Here is a 21,899-nt window from a genome sequence, read left to right on the forward strand (position 1 = left end):
GAACGCAAAAAGAATAGAGCAATATTTATGGATAAAGATAATGTTGGTTGTGTAAATCAAAATAGAAATGATAGCTATGTCAACAAATTCATAGGGATAGTTCCTTTGAGTAATATGTCATGATGCCAACCAGAGGACAGTTTGTCTTGGATCTGACAAGGAGAAATGAGGCAAGCTCAATAAATTATCTCAGAGTGGGACATAAGATGGAAATAGTCATCACATCATGATAGAACTTAATATTCAGTTTGAGTGTGAGAAGCGTGAGTTGGAAACAACTGCATTTAACTTCAATAAAGGGAATTGCAATGGTAGGGAGATTTGTCAATGGAAATCCACTGGATGGGTAGGTAAGCAGGAATGACATTAAGAAAGCAGTGGCAGGTATTTAAGGAGGTAATTCATCGTCTCCCACCCAAAAGTTAGCCAAGGGATATGCTGGGTTACAATGATATCCTGCGTCTGGGTGGGATGCTCATTGTTGGTCAGTGTGGAGGTGATGGGCTGAATGGCCTGCTTCCACAGTAAGAAATTGACTGATTCTGGAGAAGTACCAGAAGATTGGAAAATTGCCAATGTGGCACTCCTTTTCAAAAATGGACAGAGGTAACTAGCACTCCAGGCTTTTGAGCATGAATTCATGAAAGGAAAATCGTGTCGGTCCCATTCATTGTAGATTTTTAAGGCAGTCTCAACCTGAGTGAATAGATGGGAACCAGTACATATGTTGAATTTAGACTTCCAGAAGATATTTCACAGAGTACCACAACTAAGACAAGAAATCATAGTGTTAGTGATAGTATATTGGTTGGGGCAGAGAATTAGCTAATAGACAAAAAACAGTGAGTGGGGATAAAGATAAAATATTGGTGGGGATGAAGAGTTCTTTTTCAGATTGATGACCTGTGACACAGGTTTCACAGGGGTTGGCTCTGAACCACAACTGTTTATTACATATAATCGTGACTCGTCAGAAGGAAGCAAATGTACTGGAGCCTAATTTCAAGATGACACAAAGATGGATGGAAGGACAGGTTGTAGAAAAAATAAAAACAGGTAGCAGCGACACAATGACAGGTTATGTAAGTGGATAAAAAGTTGATTGATGGAGTATAACGTGGTCAAATCTGAAGTTGTTCATTTTGGAAGGGAGAACTAAACAACAGCATTATTTAAATAGAGAAACACTGCAGAAAGCTGCAACATGTAGGAACTTGTGCAGGAAGCACAGAGAACTAACACACAGACACAGCAAGTGATAAGGAGGGCTAATGTAATATTGGTCCTTGTTTCAGGGATGTGGAGTGTAATAGTAGGGAAGTCTTACTGCAACTGTACAAGCAGCTGGTGAAATGACATCTGTAGTCCTGTAAGTAGTTTATGTTCCCTTATTAGAGCAAGAGCATTCAATTGAAGGCAATTCTGAGAAGGTTCATATACATGCTCCGTGGTCTGGAGGGACTGAATTATGACAGGTTTAATGGGTTGACACTCTACTCAATAAAGTTTTTGTCCAGGATAAATGCTGAAGGGAAGCTGAAGGGAGAGGCTAGGGCCAGAAAGCATTATCTCAAAGTGAAGGATATGTCAAATTAATGCTGTGATGTTGAGGAATTTCTTCTCTGAGAGTTTTATGAGTCTTTGGATCTCCTTGTCTCAGACATTTATTGGGCGGCGGAACTGGAGGGTGGGTGGTGTAGTTGTTATACATATTTGAGACAGAGAGACTCTTCATCATTCAGCAGTTCAAGGATGATGGAGCAAGAGATGGAGTGTCAGATTAGTCATGATACTATTGAATGGAGGAGAAGGTGTGAGGGGCCAAACAGCCTGCTCCTGTTCCTATTTCTTGTGATCTCATGGTCAAAGACATTGTTATAATTCTGCGAGTGAATTAATATGATTCATAACTTTGGCAAAAAGATCTGCTAGAATATCCAAAAGGTATTAAAAATGGTTTGGCTTGAAAGCCCATCGTGACAATAAACAGACGGGCAGACGATTGTCTGTCAAAAAAAATTAATGGACTTTTGATCATATTGAATGTTGTGTTTTATTTCATCTCAATCTTGTGTTATTGATTAATCACAATAGGATAACAGCCTTCTATCACAGACATAAATATACAAAGCACACAATAGATTGTTTATGGCAAAAATACCATCTGCACCACAGTGAGTTTCGGAGATGGCAGATTCCATTTAACATTTCAGACATTAAAGCCTTTCCACTTGAGCATTAAGAAACTCTCCTTGATTTTCTTCCTTTGGCTTTCTGATTGTTGTTTATGAATGGTTATGCTGTTGCTAGGTGACAGAACAAAAAGACTGACAGTTGCTGGAACGTAGATTGGAATTTCATTTCCATAGCAACCCTGGGAGCCCAGCATTCAGCATTTGGAGGCAGTCATCTCAGAATATCAGTACAAGTCTACAAATGTAAAGTATGTTCTTTGACCTTTTTGTTCTGAACCAATCATATCAGAGTGAATGAATGAGGCATGTTGAATACACAATTGTTTTCCGTAAATCTTTTTTCTTGAATTTTTTTACCCCTGTTGTGTCATTGACAATAATTCACAACCATAACTTCTAGTCAATTAAGTTCAAGTGTTTCTACTACTTTCAAAGGTCAGCTAGTCGCTTTATTGCCTTAATGGAGAGCAATGAATCATTCATCAGAACTAACTTCAAGTTAACCTCACACCAACATTTATGAAAGGAGACATATATTCTTATCGATAATTGAATTGCACTCAATTCACACTTGCAATGTCGAGTAACTCAACCCTATCTCACATTCATTAAAATAGTCAGGCCCCCGTGTATTTGTATTTCTTGTTTGTGTCTCCTCATGAAGCAAGACATTCATTATTCAGTTATAGTGAAGTATTGAGATTCCCTGTGATTAAATCACTTCCTGGTCAGCATGGGTTGGTATTAAAATGGACTGCAATATAAATTTCCCAAAATGGATAAAGTGAACTGCAGTGCCATTTTTGCAGGACAGGCTTGTACATTCAGCAAGGACCTGAATTTGGAAAGACAGCGAAGTGCCTGGACTCTCAGTTAAATATTTAGTGGCACCTAAGGAATATTTCATTTTATTTTGTTTCGGTTTTCAATGATTCCTATGGAAATATAACAGCTGCTTTCTTTGTTGATTATGGAATGTGATTTTGGTCCACCTCAGAGCTGAAGAGACAGAACATTCACAGCACAAATGGTTCAAAAAGAAGGATTTGGTTTCAATACCACATTCAGACCCTCTGACTCAAACCTAGATTGAAACAAAGGGATGCTGTTTGAATCTCATCCAATCACTTCAATTTGCTGCGCCAATTTATCAAGTATATGAAGTAGGCCACAGCAGCTGCTTTATGTTGATCCCTGGGTTCAAGGAAAATATTCAAGGCATGTGGCTAGGCCAGTATTTACTGCCCATTGAGATGGGCAATGAATCTTCATTTCTGATATTGAGTGCACAGTGATGCAGTATTTCAATGGAAAAGTAAGTGCTGGTAAAGGAGTGGAGTTGTTGAATATCACGTTGGAAGTGACCAAATTTCTATTCACCTTCAAGAAAAGAAACCCGCCACTGGAAAGATCATGCAGCGTAAGTCAGAAACAGCACTATCCCCCTACTCAGAATGCAGAGCACACAACAATCACAGCCCAGAGAGCACATGAATAGGAAAATAAGAGTATGTGAAATAGGGAGGCAGAAAGGGGGCCATTCGGCCCCTCAAGCCTGCTCTATCAGTCAACTCCATCATTTGCTGATTTTCTGCATCAGTGTTATTTTTGTACATGATGCCTGTACCCTTTCATGCTTCTAATACCTTTAGATCTGGCAATGTTGAGGCCTACATTGATCTCTTGGGTAGACAAGTCTAAATGTTCAGCACACTCTGAATGTAGGAATTTCTCCTGATCTCAGCCTGAAATATTCTCAGACGGTGACCCTGGCTCTCAACACAATCCCCAAACCAGTCCATGAAAAACATGATATGACACAGTGTTGAGCAGAAAGAACACAGAAGGCCAGGCAGTATCAGAGGCACAGGAAAGTTGACATTTCAGGCCAGGACCCTTCTTCAGAAACGAAGAAGGTTCCTGACCCAAATGTCAACTTTCCTGCTCATCTGATGCTGCCTGGCCTGCCGTGTTCCTCCAGCTCCACACCATGTTATCTCTGACTCCAGCATCTGCGGTTGTTACTATCCCTGCAAACATTTAGAATATTTCAGTGGGATTACCTCTCATTTTACCAAACTCTATGGAATGTATGTTTAGTCTCCTCAACCGTTTCCCATCAGCAGACAATGCATTTGGAGATACCATTCACCTTCCCCAATGCTTTCTGCAATTGCAAATCGCTTTCAGTGACTCATGAACAAGGAGACTCAGGTCACTTAAATGCTAAACTCTCACTAATTATGAAATATTTTTGATTTTTTTGTTTTCCTCTCAACTTGAAACATAACACATTTTTCCAAATTTTATTCCATCTATCAAGTTCCTCCCATCACATGGTTTGAATATGTTAAAATTTCAAAAGCCTTTGGAACCAGGTAGATGACCTTCCCTCACCAAATAATAGATTCTTAATTGATTAATTTGGGTAAACTATTCACAGGGGAGCAACAGTACGCCCCGTTTCCAGAAAATGTTAATCTGCATGAGATTGCGAAAGTGCAAGTGGGCCAGGTTTGCTTTTCACCACAAGAGGGCAATACAGCAACACTTTCGTGGCATTGACATGCCTGCCAAACATTGATCTCAGATGGTCATTTTCTCCACTATGAAGCTGTGAAGGGAAAAACATTCAATACCTTCTGTAATTGACTGAACTGAAGCAAATTTGTGTAGTTAGTTTTCTTACCAGTTTCACTTTGAGCTTTAAGTTGCCAACTGTGGGAGATCTAAACCAATAATCCTACTGACTTCAGAATGATGGAATGAGACCATTCAGCCCATCTGTCAACTAATCAAAATGGCCTTGCAATTGCAAAGCCTGACTCTCATGCCCTCTTTCCCCAAAACATTGTAAAATTAAAAACTGAAAGATATCCAGTTGCAAAATCCAAGGAACAGATGAAAGTGTTTAGAAAACACTTTCCAGAAAACATCTTGTTGAAAACTCTTTTGAGACAGAGAAACACCTATATTCCATCAGGAGGATCCAGAAGGACATTATCTTCAACAATGGCTCTGTAACTTCAATTGTCATGACACAAGAGATTTCTGATTGTTTTCATTGATTTGCAAGTTACTACATTTTCATGACCACAGCATTGTACAGAGTGATAAGTGAGCACGCTTTACTATCATGAACCAGCTATTGCACCCTATAATCTTGCCCACAAGGGAGAATCACTTCCCACATTGTCACTGGGTCAAAGACTTGGATGTCCATGCCTAAAACAGCCATGAGAGCTCTTCTATATTTGGTTCAAGAAAAAGACTCATCACTGTCTTCTTGAGGTGTACCCTTAGGGAATGATTAAAAATAGTAGTATGAGTCTCGAGAGTGACAGTGATTGTGAGAATCAGGCTATTGAGATATGTCCATTTGTCTGTTCAGCACTGGTGTCACTATGAGAGAACAGTAGGATTTAGGATGTGAGCTGTGTCACCGGAGAGACCCCAAACAGAACACCAACAGGAAACTGAGGAAGACATAGAGTCATAGAGACATACAACACAGAAACAATCCAATTTGTCCATGCCAACCAGATATCCCACATGAATCTAGATCCATTTGTCATCAGTTGGTTCACATACCTCTGAACACTGCCTATTCACATAAGCAACCTGAAGCCTTTTGAATATTGCAAGTAGATCAACCTCCACCATTTTCTCTGGCAGCTCATACCATACATGCTCCACTCCATGAAAACGTTGCCTCTCAGATCCCTTCTAATTATTTCCACTCTCGCTTTCAACAAATGACCTCTAGCTTTTGACTCCAAGCACTGGGGAAAGGACTTTGTCTATTTACCCTATCCATGCTTCTCAAGATTTTATAAATCTCTATCATATCCCCCCTCAATCTCTGACACTGCAGGGAAAATAGCCAGTGTATCCAGCCTCTCACTCTTGCTTGAACCCTCCAAGCCTGGCAACATCCTTGTAAATCTTTTTGGAACCCTTTCACGTTTCACATCATCCCTCCTATAATACTTAATGGTAAGGCCCTGGGAAGTGTTGCTGAACAAAGAAACCCTGGAGTGCAGGTTCATCGTTCCTTGAAAGTTGAGTCGCCAGTAGATTGGATTGTGAAGAAGGTGTTTGGTATAATTGTCTTTACTGGGCAATGTATTGAGTGGAGGAGTTGGGATGTCATGTTGTGGCTGTAGGGACATTGTTTTAGGCCACTTTTGGACATCTGCAAGATCCGCAGTCAGGGGCAGCAGGATCAACCTTGGTATGTTGTATTGGAATCTGATCTGCACTCCAACCATGTGAACTGATTTAGGAGCATTAACGTGGCATTACTACAGTATCCTGCACCATTCCACAATGGGCAAACGTATCCTTCCAGAGTTCCTGTTCCTCTATAGATCAAACACAATCCGATCGATTCAGGAATAACCCATTCTGGCATAATGTGAAGAAATGGAAACAAAAATGATGGAGCTACTCTGTAGTGTAGATTGCAAAGGCCCACACTGACACAAGGGCTTGTGCCCCATTATCTGGACACTTCACAGCATTGAGAAAGCTCAGGAAGAATGTTACCATGGTGCACGTCTCTTTACTCCAATCCCTGTTACCTAATTTTCCCTTTGTCTCTCATCTCACTTATCAAGTGTTCATCCTCCATATTTTACAGTCTTCTTGTGTCACATTCAACATAGTTTCAAATGTTTCACATCCTACCAAGCTCAAAATCCCCCATTTCTCACATCCCTCTTAACATATATCCCACTTATCTCACATTCCCCTTATCTCAGATTCCATTTAATTCCCATTTCCTGGGGTCTCATATTCCCCTGGTCTCCACATTATCCCATGTTACACAATGCATGAGTCTCAGTTTCCCTGAGTCTCACATTCCTCATATCTCTCATCATCTGTACCTCTGCCAGTGACCCCTCAGCCACGTACCATGTGACCACTGAACTGATGGTGCATTTGTCTGATGGATCATCTTCAGAAGTTCAACATTTGTTACCAAGGGAAAGCAAAAAAGCTAAAGATTTGACGGTTGCTTTGTACCAGAATTTCATATTCTGGCGTTCTCTGATCTTGTTGTCCCATTTGCCTGCAGCAGTTAACTTAAATGGCTGTTGGAAGAAGCTCTTTGTGTCTTCTTACAGTAAATCTCAACCTAATGGACCAGTTTTTGTAATGTCAAAGGATCGGTTTAGAAAGGAGAGAGCTCAGATTTGTGTTGTGCTGTGTAATGGGTGCTGAGGGAGCAGATATATTGTAGTTTGATGGTCGGGGAGAAGTGGCGCATGCCTATTGCTTGAGAGTGGTCATGGGCAATTGATAGTTTTACCATTTTACCACTTTTGGAATGAGTCAGGCTGTGTTAGGAACTGGACAGCTAACACTTTGTAAACAAGCTTCTCAACAGCATTGGATGACTATTTTTATGATGGATTTGTAGAGAAGAGAATACGTGTGGTGTAGGATTGAAGTGATATCACTATAAGACGTGGGAACAGAAGTGTGCCATTCAGCCCAATGAGTCTCTGGAGCCCAATTTATTTCTTCCAGTTTGATGTGGGACCCTAGTTACTAACTTTGATGGAGTACCAGGCTGAGATATCTTGTAATCCATCGAGGAGATGGTGACGACCTAGTATCTGAACATTGATTGTCATCTGTTTCGAAACGCTCACTTGGTGCTGTAGGTTTGCATGAATCTAACTGACCATTTAATAGGGATCTGGCTTGCAGGAGAGAGTGGAGGACTCAGACCCAGCCTTTGAGATGCTACGTGAGGAGCCGTTGGAGTTCAAGTCCAGCGACAATTCTGTTGCCTTGACATTGTCATCGACATCATCCTCATTCTGGTTGATGACTGTGGATACGGTGGTCTCCATCCGGCTGACCTTATACGTGCTGCCCTGGGTTTGGAGAAACTTGGTTGATTTCATCTCCAGCCCCTCATAATCTTTGCTTTTCACAAATGGACACCAACGGAAAACACGACGAAATCCAGCTCGGAACCTGGAATGGAAAACAGCAGCAGAATCTCACCAGTAGCAACGCTATAAATAAAATGGCTTGGAATTTCGTTAACTCTGAGGGGTCACACCAGAGGTTCCACCAACCCTTCCTCAAGGAATGTCCAGCAGCGAAACCTCTGTCAACTTCATCTTAAAACAAATAGGATGAAGAGAGCCAGAATGAACTCCATACGCTGTTTAGGATAACAAAGTGTGAAGCTGGATGAACACAGCAGGCCAAGCAGCATCTCAGGGGCACAAAAGCTGACGTTTTGGGCCTAGACCCTTCATCAGAAAAGGGTGATGGGGAGAGGGTTCTGAAATAAAAAGGGAGAGAGGAGGAGGCAGACCAAAGATGGAGAGAAAAGAAGACAGGTGGAGAGGTGGGGAGGTAGGGAGGGGATAGGTCAGTCCAGGGAGGCGGGATGAGGTTAGTAGGTAGGAAATGGAGGTGTGGCTTGAGGTGGGAGGAAGGGATAGATGAGAGGAAGAACAGGTTAGGGAGGCAGGGACAAGCTGGGCTGGTTTCGCGATGCAGTGGGGGGAGGGGACGAACTGGGCTGCTTTTGGGATGCAGTGGGGGAGGGGAGATTTTGAAGCTGGTGAAATCCACATTGATACCATTGGGCTGCAGGCTTCCCAAGCGGAATATGAGTTGCTGTTCCTGCAACCTTCGGGTGGCATCATTGTGGCACTGCAGGAGGCCCATGATGGGCATGCCATCTGAGGAATGGGAGGGGGAGTTAAAATGGCTCGCGACTAGGAGGTGCAGTTGTTTATTGCGAACCGAGTGGAAGTGTTCTGCAAAGCGGTCCCCAAGCCTCCACTTGGTTTCCCCAATGTAGAGGAAGCCACACCGGGTACAGTGGATACAGTATACCACATTGGCAGTGTTCAGGTGAACATCTGCTTAATTTGGAAAGTCATCTTGGGGCCTGGGATGGGGATGAGGGAGGAGGTGTGGGGGCAAATGTAGCATTTCCTGCGGTTGCAGGGCAAGGTGCCGGGTGTGGTGGGGTTGGAGGGGAGTGTGGAGCGGACGAGGGAGTCATGGAGAGAGTGGCCTCTCCAGAAGGCAGACAAGGGTGGGGATGGAAAAAATGTCTTGGGTGGTGGGGTCGGATTGTGGATGGCTGAAGTGTCAGAGGATGATGCTTTGTATCCGGAGGCTCACACAGCTACCTAGAATACACCTCCTCCCACACACCCTCCTGCAAAACCTCTATCCTCTATTCCCAAATACTTCGCCTCCACCATATCTGCTCCCAGGATGAGGCATTCCACTCCCGCACATCCCAGATGTCCAAGTTCTTCAAGGACCGCAACTTTCCCCCCGCAGTTGCCAAGAACGCCCTTGACCGCATCTCCTGCATTTCCCACAACACATCCCTCACACCCCGCCCCCGCCACAACCGCCCAAAGAGAATCCCCCTCGTTCTCACACACCACCCCAACAACCTCCGGATACAACGCATCATCCTCCAACACTTCCGCCATCTACAATCCAACCCCACCACCCAAGACATTTTTCCATCCCCACCCTTGTCTGCTTTCCGGAGAGACCACTCTCTCCGTGACTCCCTTGTTCGCTCCACACTCCCCTCCAACCCCACCACACCTGGCACTTTTCCCTGCAACTGCAGGAAGTGCTACACTTGCCCCCACACCTCCTCCCTCACCCCCATCCCAGGCCCCAAGATGACTTTCCATATTAAGCAGATGTTCACCTGCACACTGCCAATGTGGTATACTGTATCCATTGTACCCGGGTGTGGCTTTCTCTACATTGGGGAAACCAAGTGGAAGCTTGGGGACCGCTTTGCAGAACACTTCCACTCGGTTCGCAATAAACAACTGCACCTCCTAGTCGCGAGCCATTTTAACTCCCCCTCCCATTCCTCAGATGGCATGCCCATCATGGGCCTCCTGCAGTGCCACAATGATGCCACCCGAAGGTTGCAGGAACAGCAACTCATATTCCGCTTGGGAAGCCTGCAGCCCAATGGTATCAATGTGGATTTCACCAGCTTCAAAATCTCCCCTCCCCCACTGCATCCCAAAAGCAGCCCAGTTCGTCCCCTCCCCCCACTGCATCCCAAAACCAGCCCAGCCTGTCCCTGCCTCCCTAACCTGTTCTTCCTCTCACCTATCCCCTCCTCCCACCTCAAGCCGCACCCCCATTTCCTTCCTACTAACCTCATCCCGCCTCCTTGACCTGTCCGTCCTCCCTGGACTACCAATCCCCTCCCTACCTCCCCACCTCTACCCTCCTCTCCACCTATCTTCTTTTCTCTCAATCTTCGTTCCGCCTCCCCCTCTCTCCCTATTTATTTCAGAACCCTCTCCCCATCCCCCTCTCTGATGAAGCGTTCAGGCCCGAAACATCAGCTTTTGTGCTCCTAATATGCTGCTTGGCCTGTTGTGTTCATCCAGCTTCACACTTTGTTATCTTGGATTCTCCAGCATCTGCAGTTCCCATTATCTCCATACACTGTTTCCCTGGATTAGACGATATCAGGTTATGAATGAAAGTCATTCAACTATGAGAGAAGGTGGCAGCTCCAGGGGAATGCAAATGCAAGCACCATGATGACATTTAAAAACAAAATCAATTCTATCAGGCTTTCCCACGCATCCCCGCCATCACAAGCAGTGTTCTAAAGGAGGTTGGACATTGAGGTGGAGGTAAAAAATGTGGGAGTTCTGAGGAAGGGTCACCGGACCTGAAATGTTAACTTTGTTTTCTCCTCCACAGGTGCTGCCAGACCTGCTGAGCTTTTTCAGCAACTTTGATTTCGTTCCTGATTTACAGCATCTGCAGTTCTTTTGGTTTTTTTTGAGGTGGGGATATTGGGCCTGTAATGGTGTTGCCACCTAAGGTAAACGAAATGATCCCAAGCTGAAATTTGCCGGTTATCCAGAGAAAGCATCTCTGTCCCTGGATAATCGTGCTCTGTTGGAGAAGCCTGAGGAACACCCAGACAGCAATTGTGAAATTCAGAAGCAGAATGGGAGTGGTCATGGATCCCCCTGTTAGTTTGGCATGCTCCTGGGAAACTTCGCACGCCCATCAATTTGTAATTGGGTGCAAATCAACTGAAGTTAATTTGTGAGATGCTGTGGTGCATAATCAACGTTTTGCATGCATCTGACAGCTTTAGAATAGCAAAAATAACCCAGGGCACTCAGTATTATCCAACAAAATTGTCATAAGTCACATCAGGAGGTATTATATTTGGCCAAAAGGTTTGAAAATAGCATCTCAAAGAAGGAAGGAGACATGGAGAAATTTAAATAGGGAAAATAGGCATATGCAAGTTGTAGCTACTGGTTGGAGCAATTATTAATCTATGAAGCACAAATATTTCCAAGGACTTGAAGAGATTTCAAAGGCAGGGAAAGCTAAGGTTATAGAAGGATTTGAAAGCAAGGATGAGAATTTTAAAATCAATTTCCTGACTTACCAGGAGCCAATGTAGGGCAGGCAAGAAAGGACTAAGCAGGACCCGATACGGTTAGAACCAGGCAGCAGAGATTTCTACAAGCAACAAGTTGACCAAGGGCATGTTGGAAAGGTGTGCATTCAAATAGTCATGTGCGGAGCTAGAGACACAAATCATATTTACACCAGCAACTGAGCCAAGGCACAGTTGGAAGTAGGTGGTGGAAATAAACATTACTCATGTTCACCAGCTGATCACCAAATTTACCTGTCACAGACCATGAAGATGTTTAAATGTGCTGATCATGACATTGTTTTGCATGGGGAAGGGATTTCCTATCTGCTGTTAGCACTTACCGCTCATTGAGGCAGCAGTAGATGATCGGGTTATACATTGTAGAGCTCATCGCCAGCCAGATGATGGCCAGGTACACTTGCTGGATGTACCTCTTCTGGTAAATTTCTGGATGGAAGAGATAGAGTAGGAAGTAGATGTGGTAGGGAAGCCAGCACACAGCGAACGTGGTCACCACGACTATCATCATTTTCACTACCTGTAAGCCAGCAATAAAAAGTAGCCCTTAGAATATGCAATTCTCCACAATAGACTTCCATCCCACAGTGTAGCCAAACTTTGCTGCTTCCTTCAGCAATTGCATGCGGACAGTCTCTGGGGTTTTCCTCTGCAAGACAGGAATGGTGGAGGTAAACATTTTCACAGGTGAAAGGAAATAAAAATGTAGGTGAGATCAACAGCTCTCAGGTCCAACCATGGCTTTGTTATTAAGCCTGCTGACATGGCTGGTGTTGTTGTTGTCTGGTGGACTGACCTCTACATTGCAGAGGCTGAGCACCAGCCCTCAGATGCATCCTTCTATCTACCACTGGATCATGACAGCACGACAGAATATTATGCCTTTGTAATATTTGGTTGAGTGATCAGACTCCCCTCCTCCCCAATGTCTCCGGGCTCATAGTCTCCCAACCGCCTCCCCCTCTCTCCCTATTTATTTCAGAACCCTCTCCCCATCCTCCTCTCTGATGAAGGGTCTAGGCCTGAAACATCAGCTTTTGTGCTCCTGCGATGCTGCTTGGCCTGCTGTGTTCATCCAGCTCCACACTTTGTGATCTTGGATTCTCCAGCATCTGCAGTTCCCATTATCTCTGCATAGCTTGCTTCTGCTTGATTGATTGATTTATAGTCATGGGCACTTAGGCGAAAGGCAATGCCTTGTTTGCGAAGACTACAAGTAGATAATAGTAATCAACAACATACAGATGATCGTGTGAAAAATACTTGGACAGCGTAGGACACACAGGTTACACCACATAGGATGCACACGGGGCAAGATCAGGGTTAACAAAATCAGCATTCATCAGTCTAAGAGTTGCGAGGAAGAAGCTGTTCTTGAACCTGTTGGTGCGTGTGTTCAAGCTTCTGTGTCTTCTGCCTGACGGAAGAGTTGTAGGAGATCATTACTGGGGTGGAATAGATCTTTGATGATGTTGGCAGCCTTTCTGTAGTAGCAAGCTGTGTAAGTGGAGTCCATGGATGGGTGGCTGGCTTTTGTGATGGTCCGAGTTGTGCTCACAGCTTTCTCTAGTTTCTTTTGGTCCTGGGCAGAGCAGTTGCCGTAACTGGTTGTTATGTACCAGGACAGTATACTTTCTATGGTGCATCTGTAAAAGTTGGTGAGGGTCCTTATGGACATGGCAAATTTCCTGACCGGCCTGAGGAAGAAAAGCTGTTCTTGTGTCTTCTTGGCAGTCATATTTACAAGGGAAGTCTGATGTAGGGTTGCTAGTTATTGTTACTCCTTGGAACTTGATGGTCTTAACCTTCTTAATCTCCACGCCATTGATGTACATGAGGGTGTGTTCCCATCCTGTCTCTCTGAAGCCAATTATCAGTTCTTTAATTTTGCCAATATTGAGAGAGAGTTATTCCCTCTTTCACAAAACCCACAAACGGGATTGCCCAGGCAGACCCATTGTTTCTGCCAGCTCCTGCTCCACAGAACTCATCTCTTTCAACTACAACTCACCTTTGTTCCCCTTGTCTAGTCCCTGCCCACTTACATCCATGATTCCTCTGATGTTTTATCTCAGTTTCAGAATTTCCAGTTTGCAGGCTCCAGCCACTTTCTCTTTACCAGGGATATGCAACCCTTTTCCATGTCCACCCTCCCCCCATCAGGATGATCTCAGGGCTCTCTACTTCTTTGTAAAAAAAGCAGCCTGAATCCTCTACATCGACCACCATCATCTAACTGGACAAGTTCGTCCGCACCCTGAGCAACTTCTCTTCTAGCGCCACTCACTTGATTCACCTCAGAGGGGCAGCCATATGTACCTGCTTTGGGCCCCAGATCTGCCTGTCCCATTGTTGGGTTCATAGAACATTCCTTGTTCCAGTCCCATTCCAGTCCTACGCACAACTCTTTCTCTAGTATATCAATAATATCACACATGCTGCTTCCCACTTTTATCCGGAGCTAGAAAAGTTTTTCAATTTCACTTTGAATTTCCACTCAACTCTTACCTTCACCGAGTCCATCTCTAACTCTACCCTTCCCTTCCTTGACACCTATTTCCATTTCTGGGGATAGGCTGGCCACTAATAACCATTACAAACCAACTGACTCCAATAGTTTCAGAGATAGCAGGAACTGCTGATGCTGAAGAAGGGTCTAGGCCTGAAATGTCAGCCTTCTTGCTCCTCTGATACTTCTCGGCCTGCTGTGTTCATCCAGTTCTACACCATGTTATCTCTGACTCTCATAGTTACCTTGATTATCCATCCTCATACCCCTACTTCCTGTAACAACTTTGTTCCATTCTCTCAGTTGCTCTGTCTCTGTCACATCTGTTTTGATGGTGCCAACTTCGACGAGGAAGTCTCCAAAATATCCATCTTCTTTCTCAACCAAGGATTCCCCAGCACTGTATTTGACTGAGCCCCTCAGCTGGGTCCTGGCCATCTTCATGCAACCCTCCCACAACAGCAATAGGGTGCCCCTGCTCTCACTTATCATCCCATCAGCATCCATATCCAGACGAATATTAACCAACATTTCTCACACTTCTAGCGGAATGCCAGAATTGAGCAAACTGGAGGAACGGCGGGATCTTGCTGTTCAAGTGCACAGCTCTCTCAAAGTTGCCACCCAAGTGGATAAGGTTGTTAAGAAAGCATATGGTGTTTTGGCTTTCATTGACAGGGGGATCAAGTTTAAGATCCATGAAGTTATCCTGCAGCTCTACAAAACCCTGGTGAGACCACACTTGGAATATTGTGTCCAGTTCTGGTTGTCCTATTAGAGAAAGGATGTGGAGGCTTTAGAAGGAGGTTTACCAGGATGCTGCCTGGACTGGAGGCTTGTCTTACGAGGAGAGGTTGACTGAGCTCGGACTTTTTTCTCTGGAGAGAAGGAGGAAGAGAAGTGACCTGATCGAGGTGTACAAGGCAATGAGAGGCATGGATAGAGTCAATAGCCAGAGACTTTTCCCCAGGGCAGGATTGACTGCCACGAGCGGTCATAGTTTTAAAGTGTTAGGAGTAAGGTATAGAGGAGACATCAGAGGGAGTTTCTTTACCCAGAGAGTTGTGAGCGCATGGAATACTTCGCCAGTGGTAGTCGTGGAAGCAGAGTCATTAGTGACATTTAAGCGACTGCTGGACATGCACATGGACAGCAGTGAATTGAGGGAATGCAGAGATAATGGGAACTGCAGATGCTGGAGAATTCCAAGATAATAAAATGTGAGGCTGGATGAACACAGCAGGCCAAGCAGCATCTCAGGAGCACAAAAGCTGACGTTTCGGGCCTAGACCCTTCATCAGAGAGGGGGATGGGGAGAGGGAACTGGAATAAATAGGGAGAGAGGGGGAGGCGGACCGAAGATGGAGAGTAAAGAAGATAGGTGGAGAGAGTATAGGTGGGGAGGTAGGGAGGGGATAGGTCAGTCCAGGGAAGACGGACAGGTCAAGGAGGTGGGATGAGGTTAGTAGGTAGCTGGTGGTGCGGCTTGGGGTGGGAGGAAGGGATGGGTGAGAGGAAGAACCGGTTAGGGAGGCAGAGACAGGTTGGACTGGTTTTGGGATGCAGTGGGTGCGGGGGGAAGAGCTGGGCTGGTTGTGTGGTGCAGTGGGGGGAGGGGACGAACTGGACTGGTTTAGGGATGCAGTAGGGGAAGGGGAGATTTTGAAACTGGTGAAGTCCACATTGATACCATATGGCTGCAGGGTTCCCAGGCGGAATATGAGTTGCTGTTCCTGCAACCTTCGGGTGGCATCATTGTGGCAGTGCAGGAGGCCCATGATGGACATGTCATCTAGAGAATGGGAGGGGGAGTGGAAATGGTTTGCGACTGGGAGGTGCAGTTGTTTGTTGCGAACTGAGCGGAGGTGTTCTGCAAAGCGGTCATCAAGCCTCCGCTTGGTTTCACCAATGTAGAGGAAGCCGCACCGGGTACAGTGGATGCAGTATACCACATTGGCAGATGTGCAGGTGAACCTCTGCTTAATGTGGAATGTCATCTTGGGGCCTGGGATAGGGGTGAGGGAGGAGGTGTGGGGACAATTGTAGCATTTCCTGCGGTTGCAGGGGAAGGTGCCGGGTGTGGTGGCGTTGGAGGGCAATGCGGAGCGAACAAGGGAGTCACGGAGAGAGTGGTCTCTCCGGAAAGCAGACAGGGGAGGGGATGGAAAAATGTCTTGGGTGGTGGGGTCAGATTGTAAATGGCGGAAGTGTCGGAGCATGATGCGTTGTATCCGGAGGTTGGTAGGGTGGTGTGTGAGAACGAGGGGGCCTGTACTGTGCTGTACTTTTCTATGTTCTATGTCACTGCCAGCGACTTGATCCCCTCCCCTCCCTTGTCAGCCTTCTGCAAGGACCATTCCCTTCAGGACACAGCGTTCCAATCATCCTTCACTCCCATCACCCCCCACAGCCCTATAGCACCTTTCCCTGCAACTGCATAAGGTGTAAAACCTGACTGTTTACTTTGTCTATCCTTAGTATCCAAGGGCCCTTTTCAGGTGAAGCATACTTTTCCTGAACTTCACTTAACCTAGTTTACTGCATTTGCTTCTCACAATGTGGCCTATTCTACATGGGGAAACAAAGTGTAGACTGGGTGACCACTTTGCTGAATATCTACGTTCTATCCACAAATCAAAATACTGAGTTTTCAGTTGCCTGCCACTTCAATACACTACCCATGTTCCCTGGCCAACATCTCTGTCTCAGCTTGCTGCGTGGTCCAGATAAACTGAACACAAGGTGGAAAAGCAGCATCCATTTTCTGTTTGGGAAGTGTACGGCCTTCTGGGCTCAATATTGAGTTCTACAGGGCTCCAGGTACCTCCCCCCATGGCCTTATTCCCACCCTAACATGCCAAGCTTTGTTATCACATGGTCTGTTAATACACACAACCCATTGTTCGTCACTAATAGTCACCATTAACAGCTATTCATTCTCGTATGCTGGTCATTATCTACTCCTTTGTCAGTCCGGGTATTCTTTTGTCTAACTGTGCTCTATCCCCACTAATCACTGACTCCTTACCCTGACTTCTCATCCTATTTTCTACATCATACACCAACTCTTTCCTAGCTCACGTCAGTTCTGAGGAAGGGTCAATGGACTCAAAACTCTGAATTCTTTCTACAGATGCAGCCACACCTTCTGGACTTTTCCAGCAATTTCTGTTTTTGTTCCTGTTTCACCTGTAGTGATTTCTCTTGTTGTATTTCTTCTCATTTTCCAGTCAACCTGTTCAGAGATGTTCAGAACATGTTCAAGACGGCAGCTCACTGCCACCTTCTCACGGACAACCTGGGATAGGTAATAAATACTGGCCAGCCTGTGATGTCCACGTCCCAAGAGTGAATAAATTAAACATTAAACACTTCTGGATTCAATGTAACTTCTAGCCAAACCTCCTGGTCCACAGTTAGGCACATAACCACTGCACCACAAGGCCCCATATTTTCTCTTGTCGTATTCTATACTTGATTGCTTTCAAGTGTTCCACGCTTCTGATAGTAAGATCTCCAACTTTTAAAGAGACAAGCATTGATTGATTGTCGAGCTCTCAAGGGTATTTGATTTGCTGGACTTGCTAGCTCCCAAAGGTCTGATTCTCTGAAGAAATGGAGGAGCCCTATTTGTGTGCCTGGAGATGATAACATCAGGGTTGACCCAAGAATGGGGCATTAATTCAAAGGCCAGCTGCAAACTACATAGTTTCTTTGGGAATGAGATGAAAGAAATAAGAGATAGAAAACAGACTCAATGACAATAGTCAGGACAGAACTGGATAAATACTTCTGGAGTAAACATTCCAGGCCAAAAGGAGACAACAAGGTGAATGAAACAAATTGAACATTTTGTTCAAACAGTTTACTGATGTGTAAAGGGCTGATGATCATTTCTGCACTACATGATACACTGAAACAACAAAGCAGGAGTGCCTCAGAATTTGTTAAGTCACTGATTGAGCAAGGGCCCCTTCCAAAGACCTTTAAGATTCTACAAAGGAGTTCTGTGGTGTATTCAAAGACCAGGGACTATGTGTGGTACGAATGTTTTTAATAGGAATAAATTTAAGCAGGAAATTGCAGCATGGCTTACAGCAAAAAAAAGTTGCGAGTTACCTTGGTCTTACTTTCACTTCGACCTTGCACACAATGAGCACCACCGCCAGCATAATTTCCAATATGGTAGAAATCCGATAGTGGTAAAGCATCGTGTCATTTTTAAAAGCCTTGGTACTTACTTACCTTTCTCTTGGCATTCATCTGCTCCCTGTATCGGTCTGAGGAATCTCCTGGAATTTCACTTGCCCACAGTGTTCTCCCCACGATGGTATAAGCATAGCCCATCACCATCAGAGGCAGGAAGTAGACAAAGACTGTTACGCAGACATGATATCTGTCAGAGATATTCACAGAAGTTAGTGAAGACAAATGTCCAATATTTCAGTTGTATTACAGACTGATAGGAACAGTAGGTAACTAAGTTAAAGTAAAAAATAAAGAAAAAGCTGCTTGTTGGCTTGAAAGGCGTAAAACAGGTCACAAACAAATTAAAAACTGAAAGAACCGTGGATGCTGTAAATCAGGAACAAAAACAATGCTGCTGGAAAAACTTAGCAGGTCTGGCAGCATCTGTGAAGGAGAAAAACACAGTTAACATTTTGGGTCTGGTGACCCTTCCTCGGACCTGAAACGATGCTGCCAGACCTCCTGAGCTTTTCCAGCAGCTTTGCTTTAATTCCTCACAAACAATTTAGTTTACTAATATAGTTCTTATAACCGAAAATACATAAACCATCACAACATGACTCAAAAACAGATTGAAGAGCAAGAAATCTGGCCTTTTTGTGTTGAATTGTCAGTTCTCAGAATTTTTCCAATTTTGAATGTTTATGTTTACCTCTCTTATTTAATCTATGCATGTTAAGGTGACAGCCGAGGTTTACACTGTGATGTCCTGCAAAAAATAATACAATAATAGCTCGATAATCTGATCATTGATGCAACCAAATTCATCCCGAGCACTTCAAGCATTTTCTGCGTTGATTTCAGAGTTCCACCATTCATTGCATTTTGATCAGATAACCTTCCTTGTCATGATCTTTTTGTTGAGGGATTGCAAATTGTCAGGCCATTGTGGAGAACTGACTTATTGCTCTGACAATAGCAGGCATGGGATAATTTTTCGTCTTACTGGGGCAGCAGATGGTACCGGTCTTCAATACTTCACAATAAGGTGGCACATCTAACTTCTTTAGTACTCCTTTAGTACTGCACTTGGGTGTTGCCTCAGTTTGCATTAAGTCCCAATGTGCGACTCAAATCCATAATCTTCTGGCTCAAAATGAGCCTGCTCCAAATTATGCAGCACTGATAATTACAAATAAGGCACACCTACAACTGCCATATTCACTTGGAGGTGTTCTCCATCTTTGGCTGTTGGAAGCCACTCAGAAGAACATGCTGTATGACTATGACTCTGTGACAATGTTTCTCAGATGAATTTTAGTCATAGCTTTGAAGTGCAGTTGCAAAAACAATCTAGTTTTATTGTATTCAAAGTGGTAGTTTGAATTTAAAATTAACTGTACTTAGTCACTTAGCCTGAAGGTGATTACCTAAGTTGCAGAATGACATCGCCCTTCTGTGCTCTATAGCATCTGTGTGAGGGTGAGGTACATTCCAAATGAAGGAATATCCTTCCTGTTGCTTTCAAGACATGGTCCTTTATCAGAAACTCAGAATGAAACAGTGTGCAAGCTACAGAGCTTTATCTTCTGTAAAAATCTCCAGAAACAATTTGCAGTGAAAATGATAATGTAGTCATTTCTCAACTTTATCAACCATGTCACTGCACCTTTAATGTCTCTTGATTGACTTGTTACCATAGTCACGTTGTCCTAGTATATGGCAATTAAATACAGCTTATGCAAAACCCATGAGTTCAGTTTATTTTTAGAAACAACCCATCTATCGCTTTTTCTCTTGTTTTTCTCTTTTTTTCTCGACCTTTCTGTCTCTCTGTCATGCTGTTCACCAACTTTGTTCATGGGATCAGTGCAGGCAGAATTCACAAAACCATAAACACTGAGCGCAGTATACTAATGGCATTTAGTGTCCTAAGTGAAAAGCATACATTTGTTTTAAAAAGAGTAAGACCTGATTCTGAGTGGTTTTTTTTGTCATTTGTTCTCACCTGCATTCAATCTTATGGTAAATCTTTCATTTTGTCCTCTTCCCTCAATCCTTACTCAAACGCACCCCCCAAAAAAAGTCACCACCACCAGGGCCAATCCAAAATCATTTGCGTTTGTACATCCTTAAAGTCTTCTTTTTCTCTAATCTTTCCGGTTGTGATGAAATACTATTGGACTTAACTTTGTCTCTTTCTCCAGGAAGCTGTTGGACTTGCTGAGTATCTCGAGCCTTTTACGTTCTGGAGAGATTAGGTTAGATTCCCTACAGTGTGGAAATAGGACGTTCGGCCCAACAAGCCCACACCGCCCCTTGAAGCATCCCACCCAGACCCATCCCCCCCATAACCCACACACCCCTGAACACTACGGGCAATTTAACATGGCCAATCCACCTAGCCTGCACGTCTTTGGACTGTGGGAGGAAACCCACGCAGACACGAGGAGAACGTGCAAACTCCACACAGACCGAGGCGGGAATCGAACCCGGGTCCCTAGCGCTGTGAGGCTGCAGTGCTAACCACTGACCCACCGTGCCACCCCAAATGGCAGAAAAGGCTCAAGGAGGAAAATAGCCTGTGTTTGTGGGCATGTGTCCACTTGTCTTTTTGTTTGGGTGTGTATATGCTTGCGCATGATCATCACCCCTTTAAATACCACCCTCTGAATCTTCTCCTATGTTATGACAGGGTCCAGTTCCAGAGAGCTTATATTACTCAACTGGCAATACTGTGGCCTGGATTTAAGATCAGAGATGTGAATTCAATTCCAAGCATTGTAATTGGAGAATTTAAGTTCAGTTAATTGAACAGATCTGGAGTTAAAATCCAATGAGAAGCACTGAACTTGAGACCAAGAGATTGTTGTGAAAACCTGAACAGAATTTGACGTACAGACTCAGTCTGGTCTCAATTCGACTGCAGACATGCCTCTGATTGGAATGCTTACATGTTGGAAAAGCTGTGTTTAATTGCCATATACTAGGACAACGTGACTATGGTAACAAGTCAATCAAGAGACATTAAAGGTGCAGTGACATGGTTGATAAAGTTGAGAAATGACTACATTATCATTTTCACTGCAAATTGTTTCTGGAGATTTTTACAGAAGATAAAGCTCTGTAGCTTGCACACTGTTTCATTCTGAGTTTCTGATAAAGGACCATGTCTTGAAAGCAACAGGAAGGATATTCCTTCATTTGGAATGTACCTCACCCTCACACAGATGCTATAGAGCACAGAAGGGCGATGTCATTTTGCAACTTAGGTAATAGAGATATAGATTGCGCTGATACCCATAAGTTATAGCATTGGAGAGGAAAACAGTGCAAGGAAAAGGAAAGACAGCAAGAAAATGCTGAGATATTCAGATCCCACAGTAGTGATTTCAAACACTTCTGTTAAGTCTTTGCCGTAAGTACTGTGAATTTGAGCTTCCATCTGATTATTGGTTACTTGAGATCAAAGCATACAAATGGAGATAGACTCGCACCTGCTCGATTTCCATCCTCAGTGATCTCTTGCCAGCAATGAAGC

General features: G+C 44.2%; 1 protein-coding gene across 1 annotated transcript in view; it reads right to left on the reverse strand.

Moving 5' to 3' along the window:
• Positions 1-2,056: 2,056 nt before the first annotated feature.
• Positions 2,057-21,899, reverse strand: part of LOC125448148 (substance-P receptor-like) — a 47,056-nt gene continuing 27,213 nt past the window's right edge. Inside the window, exons 3-5 of the mRNA XM_048523215.2 lie at positions 18,416-18,566; positions 11,985-12,181; positions 2,057-8,186 (exon numbers count right to left, since the gene is read on the reverse strand). Of these exons, the coding sequence (XP_048379172.1) occupies positions 7,892-8,186; positions 11,985-12,181; positions 18,416-18,566 (643 nt within the window). The 3' untranslated portion in view covers positions 2,057-7,891. The remainder of the gene's footprint in view (positions 8,187-11,984; positions 12,182-18,415; positions 18,567-21,899) is intronic.

This window comes from Stegostoma tigrinum, chromosome 40 (genome assembly GCF_030684315.1).
Source record: "Stegostoma tigrinum isolate sSteTig4 chromosome 40, sSteTig4.hap1, whole genome shotgun sequence".
Taxonomy (NCBI): Eukaryota; Metazoa; Chordata; class Chondrichthyes; order Orectolobiformes; family Stegostomatidae; genus Stegostoma; species Stegostoma tigrinum.